An 8,308-nucleotide genomic window follows, 5' to 3' on the forward strand; every position below is an offset into this window, starting at 1 on the left:
AGGAGCCCCTGAGGTATGGGGGAAGAGCACCAAGCCTGCACTTCTGCCAAGGCAGAGCAGAAAAAGCCTTCTACCCACAGCCATCCCCTCTGTGCAGGCTCCATTCCCATGTTATATATTTATTTTTGCTTTCTTCCAGTTCCAAGTTTCACGCACAATTTGTTGCATTAAACCAACCTGACAGCAGAACCACAGGCCCAGAGGGAAGTGATTCCACGCACCCACAGGAACCCAACCTGCAACATCACTGGGCCACAGCTCCAGCAGACTGAGCCCAAACCTTGTGCAGCACCCAGGCATTGTCTGGCAGCTCCACCCTGCCCAGCTGCATCGCTGCCACCAGTAACGCAAGTATTTGTCCTTTAATGTGCAAAAATCCCATAAGAAAAATATCTACGATAAAAACCTCAGCCAGGCCCTGACTCTGCTGAGACTGTCAGGTGAGGGGGCGTCCCCATGCAGACCCCACAGCAGCCTTGAGGAAAGAGGACTTGGCTACTGGTAACTTATTCCTCAATGTTGTCAATGAACTTGAGATCAGCTCACTGGCAGCATTGAACCGCAGAACGTGGTTACCCCCATGCCCAATGCCCCAATGTTTCCCAGCTTTGACCTGGGAAACAGCTGCATGCAAGTTTCCCAGGTCAAAGCTGTTCTCATCAAAAGCATTTCATCTCTTCTCTTCAGAGAGCAAACCTGCACACATTGCACCAGGAGGTAAAAGAGCAGCTCCAGCCAAAGCACGTGGTGACCAGTCCACATTGGAGCACTAGGATTAAAGGGAGCAGCATTTACACCTCAGGCCAACAGTGCCGCACTCAGACAGGGCTTAGGGAAAACAAGAAGTTTCACAGTTACAGGTTACAACACCCTATGGTCAAAGACACTGCATCAAATGAGACATTTGCTGTTACCCCCTTTCCTTCTCAGACCACACCACTGCCTTCCCACCAGGCCTAAAGAGGAGAGTCTCAACTACACAAGTGAAGTGCGGAGTCTCCAGAAAATGAGGGGATACAAAAATGTAACCAACTGTTCATTTTATTAGAAACGTCAGATAAGTTACAGTTTCAGAACCAGTATCTGTAGGTCCCTTGGCTGCGCCAGACCTGCTGGCAGCCACTCACCCTGGCACATCCGAGTTTCAGTTTCCCTGATGCGTTAATACAGAAAAAAGGTATTTTCATCCCATTCCAGCAAAGCTCAATTAACATGTGCAAAAAAATTCCAAAGCCCCAAAGGAAAGGGATAGAGAAGGCAAAACTTTTCCCACAACGTGGGGCAGAATGAGGACCCAAAAAGGGCTATCAATGCAAGTTTTTCCCCAGAGCAAAGACATGGTGGCCGCAAACCGAGTCATTCGGTGTATGCAAAGCATGAGCTTTTAGGGAGATGCTCCCGGATATGCCATCAGAGATCCCGACTTGGTATCGACGGGCAGCGTTTTGCTGGGAAGACTCCGGGCCGGAGGGCGCAAGCAGAGCCCCCAGACCGGGATGGAGGGACATGAAGAAGGGCGGCACTCGCGGGCCGGGGCTCCTCCAGGACCCCCGAATCGCTGTTGCCCGGGAATTTCAGGTGAGCAGCGGAACCACCCCTGCCAGGGCCCCGGGGCGCCGCCGAGGAGCAGTGGCAGCGGCGGGCCTGGCGGCCCGCAAGGAGCCCGGCAGGGCGGGAGCACGGCTCCCATTGTTACCGCCGGCAGCGGCAGGGACGGGCGGGCCCCGAGAGCGCGGCAGGGTCGGAGCTGCCCGACCCCATAGTTCAGTCCACGGCACACAATGAAGCGACGGACCGGACTGAACTGGAGGGCGCTGGCGGGGCCGGGCGGGAACCCCCACGGCAGCGCCAGGCCGGGCCTGCAACGGAGAGGCGGGCGAGTTCGGGCCGCTTCCGCCCTCATGGCCGCGGCCGCCATTTCACCCCCCCCGCCCGCACCCGGCCCGCCCGCCCGCCTCACCTGCGGCGGCCGCGCGCTACGCCAGCCCCCGGCTACGGCCCGGCCCACTAGGCCGCGCGGGGCCCAGCGGCGGCGGCGGCAGGGCTCAGAGCCGCCCCAGGGGCGCCGGACGAAGCGGGGCCGGGTGAGCGGGAGCCGGCGAGGCCGGGCAGGCAGGGGACGGCGGCGGGAGCCGGTGGGGGCGGGTTCAGGGGCCGCGCGGTACCGGAGCCGCCGCCGCCGCCGCCGCAACTTTACCTGGGTCCGCCCGCACTGACAACTCCCCCGACCCCGCCCCCAGCACGTGACCGGGCGGGGCGGGGCTGCCCGCGCCGGACACGTGATGTACGCGGGGCGCTGCGGCGGCCCCGTACGGATCACGTGATTTGGGCTATTCTGGTCACGTGGTGTGGACGAAGGGCGGCTTTGTGGCCGCCATGTTGTGCGGCCCCGGGCCGGGCCGGGCATGGCGGGGGCCGGCAGCAACTGGCTTTCGGGGGTCAACGTGGTGCTGGTCATGGCTTACGGCAGTCTGGTGAGGGCCGGCGCGACAGGGTGGGGTGGTCTGGCATGTCTGTGCGGCCTGGAGTGTCCGCGGAGCCGGACCACGCGAGTCCGTGGAGCCCCCGCGAGGCTGATCCTGGCGCGTCTGTGGAGCTCTCGTGCGTCCGGGCCCGAGGAGTCGATAGAGTTCCCGAGAGACATGTCCCAGACTGTCTGTGGGGAACCCCTCGGTGTCGGGTTCGATGCCCTCATGGGGCTGGGCTGGAGGCTCGTGGGGTCGGGGAGAAGACGTGAGTGGCAGCCTCTGTAGAGATTGGGAAGGTGTGGGGCTGACCTGAGTGTCCGTGGGGCTCCTAGTGGGCAGAACGGGGACCTCTGCTCGTAGGGGTCGAAGGGCTGGGCACAGGCTGGCTGTGAGACCTCCCCTCTGGTGCATACTTGACCCCCACTCTGCTGTGGCTCCACAGGTCTTCGTGCTGCTGTTCATCTTCGTGAAACGCCAGATCATGCGCTTTGCCATGAAATCCCGCCGTGGCCCCCACGTGCCTGTGGGACAGCATGCACCCAAGGTGGGTATTCTCCATTCCCTACACCCACCAGCCCATTCATGCCTGAAGGGACAGGCAGGAGCTGCTCCAGCGTCAGAGCTGCTGCCTCAGAGTGGTGATAGGCAGTGGGGAAGGTACGGTTTATCTAGGGTCTGTTCTTATCCTTTTGGTCCTACAAAGTGAGTGGTCTGTAAATGTTTTTTTCCTGCTGTACAGGATTTAAAGGAAGAGATTGACATTCGACTGTCAAGGGTGCAGGACATCAAGTATGAGCCACAGCTGCTGGCAGAGGATGACGGCCGGCTCCTGCAGCTGGAGACACCAGGTACAGTGCCAGAAGTACCATTCTTCACTTACTCCCCTGGAGCCAAGTCACACCTTTGACTGCTCATGTTGGTGTCCTGTCACATGAGATGGTGTCTCCTCTCTTGTTTTCCCTTTCCCCACTTCCCTCCAAAGTTTGCAGAGATCTCAGTTTGTGCTTTCTCTTTACCAGGCTGCTATAACTACCTGTACAGGATGAAGGCACTAGATGCAATCAGGACATCAGGTAAGGGAACCCAGAGTAAGAGTGGGAGCATAAGGATGCAGAGAGACCCTGAATGAGGGTGCCAGCAGCCTCATGGGGGAGCTCCAAGTGCTCACTGGGGAGTAGCAGTCACTCAATCACTTTTCCCACTGGTGGCCTGAGGGTAGGCTCGCTCCATGGGCTGGGGCAGTTGGCAAATGGAGGCAGTGGGCACGGATGGAAATTTATCCAGCCGCTGATTCCTGACCATAGGGATGAGCACAAACATTTTTACCTGCACTTCAGCTGTTGTGCCTTTTTCCAGAAATCCCGTTTCAAGCAGAGGGCCGGTACCCAAAGTCTTTAATCGGGAAGAACTTCTGTGCCTACTTGCTGGAACTGCGGAATTCCAGCACGTCCTTCAAAGGCATCCGCAAAGCCTTGATTGACACCTTGCTGGATGGCTATGAGAGTGCCCGCTATGGCACTGGGGTGAGTGCTAGTTGGGCACTGCCCACCCTGCAGGGCACTTCTGTGCTCTGCCCTGCTGCTGGGACTGAGACCACACCATAACTTCAGCTGGATGTTCCATGGTCTGTTCTGTTTGTATCCAGGTCTTTGGGAAAATGGAATATCTGAAGTATGAAGAAGCTCTGAACGAACTGGCAAACATGTAAGTGCTGCTGCCTGGATGCAGTGGTGTGTTCCTGGGCCCCAGCAGCCCTTGGGAAGGTATGAACAGAGATGGGTTTTGGGACATAGCCATCATCTGAGACAGGGGCTGTCTGTGCACCTCTGTCCCTCTGGGTTCACTCCTTCCTTGCAGTTCATCTGTTACTGCAGGTCTGGGTTTGTTCCATAGTCACAGTTGACATTTCTGCTTGTCCCCAACCACTTTGAGTCAGGGACTTGCACAGAACCAGTGGCCTTAGATGTCAAGACATCAGTGAGTGCTATCACCATGAAAGCAGATTTGTTTCATGTTGGACAGACAGATACACAGGCTGAGCAGCTCCTCTGGGGCAACAGCAGCAGTGATGGTGCCTCTTCTCTGCCCACAGGACCAAGACCCGGGGTGGCAGCAGCCAGCGGCAGCACCAGTCAGCAGTGAAAGACCTCACCCTGTCCCCTGAAGTCTCCAATCCCACCACCATCCAGGTCACCTACCTTCCTTCCAGCCAGAAGAGCAAACGTGCCAAACACTTCCTGGAGCTGAAGAGTTTCAAGGACAACTACAACACGCTGGAGAGCACCCTGTGAGCGTGCAGGGGCCTGGTGCAGTGGGAATGCTTGGCAGGTCTGGGCTGCAGTGCAGGTAGCACTGAGAGGAACCAGCTGCACTTTCAGATCTCCCCCTCATACCACATGGGAGGTCATCGCTTGGTGGGGGCTCCATTCCAGCTGCTGGAGTTTGGCCCTCACCAGGAGCCCATTCTGGAGCTGCTGAGCCTATGGGGATCAGCCCCATGGCCTTCTCTGCCACAGGCTTATGACATTCCAGTCTCTGAGTCCTGCACTGTCTTGGACCTTGTGAATAAACTCATGAGCTTGAGCTTATTTATAAAGAGATGGATCCCAGCCAGCACTCTCCTCTGCCCACCCATCCCTGCAACAGCTAGCGGGAACTGATGTTTGTCCATCCTGTCTGTGTAGGTCTTGGGCACTGGAGCCACTTGTCTGTTTTTTTCCGAAGGGTGAACACTTTTCCCCATGACATCATTGTTCCTGCTGTCAGCCCTTTGTGGCCAGCCTGCCTGCGCACCTGGATGAGGTAGAAATAGTTTGGTGCCTGTTCTTAGCACCGTGGCTAAGCTACCGCTCTGGGCTGAGGTTTCTACTCATTCTCCTGCAACCGGGCATTTGGGGACGTCTTGAGTGGACAAAACAGTGTTAAATGTCCCATCTGTTCTGCCAAGGGGGTGTTTGCTCCCACTTTCACCAGCGCCTCACCTGCCAGCAATCTGCCGAGCTCCTGAGGCTGAAAGCTCGTGGCCCCCACCTTGAGTCTGCATTCTGTCAGGCTGAGGACAGCACTGGCAGCTCATCCATCACTGTGGCATGGGCAACACAGAGTAGAGAGTACAGACCTTGGCACTTTTAAATTACTGTTTAATAAAACAGCAGTTTAGCTCAAGTAGGATGTGTGCCACTGGCCTCTGACTACAGGGCCCCATCCCTACCCGATGCCAGGCTTCATCCCCTGCTGAAGCTGCTACAAAGTAACTGAGATGCCATTAATGGTAGCCAGGGTGCTGCCATTACTGCTATGGTAACTGCAATACCATGACACAAACTGGCATGCAGTTATGGTAACCAGAATGCTACCATTACAGTAACTGGGAGGCTGTTACTGTAACCAGGATGCCAAGGTATTCCATTAACTCCGTGGCTGTTGCAGGGGAGCCGTTGCAGGGTCTCTGTGGCACTGGCCATGGCAGTACCAAACAGCCAGAGCTCCTCACTGCAGCAAGAGGAGGTCAGACAGGGCAGGGGTTGGGAAGATGGAAGCTGTCCTGGGAGCAGGCGGGGACAGTGGGCTGCAGTGTGCCCTGGTGCAGGTTAAACCCCAGGCCACACAAACATTGCTCTTTGTTTGCAGGTCCAGGCAAATGGAAATGCTGGTGCAAGGCTCTTGGAGAGGTAGAGCTGGCAAAGCACCCTGGGGGCTTTGATCCCCTGAGGATCTGTGGGCGATGAGGAGTCTAGCACAGGGCAGGCTGAGGGGAACATCTCTGCATCCCTGACCTGCCCACCCTGTGCCTCAAAAGCTGTGGACAGGAGGCCAGGGAGCACCCAGAGTGCTGGGTATCATCCCTTGAGGTGCTGCAGTGGATCATGGAGCCGCGGCTGAAGAAGTGTGTGGAGTTGGAGCTGCACCTTGCAGGCAGGGAGCAGGCAGTGGTGAGGCTGGGCATTGGTTGGGTTCAGCTAGGGTTCCCCAGCCCTCTGCTGACAGGGGTGAATGCCACCTTTGTCCTGCTCCACTACATCCTGGAGAACAATGTTTCCCAGCACTGATGAGCCAGGGGATATGGGAGTTCAGCACAACTTCTGTACCTGGCAGATCCGCCGAGATGCCCTGTCCCATCTCGTCCTGGATGAGCACCTACAGCACCAGCAGCAGCTGCGCCAGCAGGGGAAAGCCTTCTATGTGGAGCGGCTCTGAGTGCTCAGCCCAGTGTGTGGCTCTGGCCTGGAATCACCCAACTCATGACTAAGAATAAAACATGTTGAGCAAGACAGGCTGTCTCTGCTGCATATGAAGCATGGGACAGTCCAGGGCAGCAGTGGGGGGAAGACACAGCTCAGTACAATTCCTGTGGCTGGGATCCAGATATGTTGCCTGCAACCCTGGGTGCACTGGATCCTGCACTCTTCATCTCACCCATGGTTGCGCCAGGAGGTGGCAGCAGGGCCAGTATGCCTCACCAGAGGTGAGTGGGTGCTGCACACTGGATTCCTGTCTTAGCACAGGACCTGCTGTGTGCCACAGTGCTCCTGGCCATGTGGCACAGCCCTGCAGCAGCAGGGAGAGGAGCCTGGCTGGGCTGGGTGCAATTCTCCCTGTCCCCGCTTGCCATTCAGGCACCCCAGGATCCCTGTCTGTTCCCCAGCTGGGAGGGCCCTGTTCCCCACCTCCCATCCTTTCTGCCTGTGTCTGACCTTGGTGTCTCCCAGCCCCAGGGCCCATCAGTGCCTGCTCTGGCTCTGCTTATTGACAGGGCTGGGGGCTGCTCGGCCGGCACCCCCTGCCCCCGGCCCTTCATTAGCTCGGCTGTCGGGCTGCATCACATCACCCACTGCCACATACACGGCCCTGGCTCTGGCACTGCTGCTGCCACGTGTGTCCCTGCTGTCCCCACTCCTACCTCATCGTGGGCTACCTCAGGAGGCTGAAGCCCCTGACCCCCAAGGCCAGGCTGTGTCCCAGTCCTTCCCATGGCACTCAGGATTTTGGCTGCCCCATGTCCTGTCCCATTGGTGCCCCAAAGCCTGAGCCCCCCACAAAGCCCCTGGTGCCATTCACAAGGCTGGCACTTCCCACTGCAGCAAAACACTGCTGTGGTGTGGGGAGACTGTGCTTCCAGCACTCCATGATATCCCATGTGCCCTTGTTGCTGGACACCACCACCCTGGTCCCATCAGCTACTTCAGTGTGGGTTGGGGTCCTGCCTCTGTCACCCAGCATGAGTGGGGCCACATCCTCAATATGGATGCAGCAGGGTGACAGGCAGCCCCTCCAGCTGCTCCTTGGAAGAAAAACTCCTGTGAGTTCCAGCAGCTCCTCCAAAGCAAGGGGATGTGAGGCACAACTCCCCTCTGTCAATGGGGCTCGTCCTTGGGCAGGGTCATGTGTAGCCCCTTGGTGGCACAGGGCCTGCAGGCCAGGGCTGGCCCCCCAGTATTGACAGCCCCGCTAATGACAGGGAGTATGACCAGGGGCAGGAGCAAGCAGTGCAGGGCCATCGACCGCATCGAGCGGCAGTGCTGGGCAACAAGGGCGCGGGGGTCCGTGGAGGGGGCAGGGGGACGTCAATGGGTGGTAATTAATGGGAATGAGGCCACGTGTGCAGGGCCAGGGCTGTCGCTGGCCACGTCCCTCTGCTCGGTGCAGTCGAGTGCGGTTATAAACGGCAGCCAGGCGATCTCCAAGCCAGAGCGCAGAAGAGGCCCCCAAGCCAGCCCAGGTAAGATGGTGATGGATGTGGGGTCCCTTTGGCCCCAGTGCTGCCTGCCATAGCATGTTACTCCATGCCAGTGCATGTCATGGTGTGCCCTGACGTGCCATGCCAGGAGACCAAGCCTGCA

At 58.1% G+C, this 8,308-nt stretch overlaps 2 protein-coding genes across 16 annotated transcripts in view; one reads left to right on the forward strand and one right to left on the reverse strand.

Moving 5' to 3' along the window:
• The window catches only part of UBAP2L (ubiquitin associated protein 2 like), a 30,060-nt gene extending 27,742 nt beyond the window's left edge, over positions 1 to 2,318 (reverse strand). For 7 of the 15 annotated variants that reach the window (XM_086865835.1, XM_086865831.1, XM_086865829.1 and 4 more), the window contains exon 1: positions 2,198 to 2,300. The gene's annotated coding sequence lies outside the window, so the exon portion shown is untranslated. Of the gene's footprint in view, positions 1 to 1,960 lie in introns of all 15 variants that reach the window. The other 8 variants (XM_086865838.1, XM_086865836.1, XM_086865834.1 and 5 more) reach the window with 3 other exon arrangements.
• Positions 2,310 to 6,739, forward strand: LTAP1 (lipid transport auxiliary protein 1). The gene is made up of 9 exons (XM_086865952.1): positions 2,310 to 2,474; positions 2,911 to 3,012; positions 3,208 to 3,316; positions 3,488 to 3,541; positions 3,825 to 3,991; positions 4,114 to 4,172; positions 4,561 to 4,755; positions 6,268 to 6,400; positions 6,564 to 6,739. Exons 1-9 carry the CDS (start codon positions 2,406 to 2,408, stop codon positions 6,663 to 6,665), a joined length of 990 nt encoding a protein of 329 aa, XP_086722078.1. The 5' UTR covers positions 2,310 to 2,405; the 3' UTR covers positions 6,666 to 6,739.
• The last annotated feature ends 1,569 nt before the right edge of the window (positions 6,740 to 8,308 follow it).

This window comes from Cyanistes caeruleus, chromosome 30, assembly GCF_971803275.1.
Source record: "Cyanistes caeruleus chromosome 30, bCyaCae1.hap1.1, whole genome shotgun sequence".
In the NCBI taxonomy this organism is placed as follows: domain Eukaryota; kingdom Metazoa; phylum Chordata; class Aves; order Passeriformes; family Paridae; genus Cyanistes; species Cyanistes caeruleus.

Bases quoted from the DNA above. Each gene is read 5' to 3' on its own strand.
- LTAP1 (XM_086865952.1), top strand. From the start codon at position 2,406: ATGGCGGGGGCCGGCAGCAACTGGCTTTCGGGGGTCAACGTGGTGCTG. The intron at 3,992-4,113 runs GTGAGTGCTAGT...GTTTGTATCCAG, and splicing joins GTGCCCGCTATGGCACTGGG to GTCTTTGGGAAAATGGAATA. The intron at 4,756-6,267 runs GTGAGCGTGCAG...GTGCCTCAAAAG, and splicing joins AACACGCTGGAGAGCACCCT to CTGTGGACAGGAGGCCAGGG.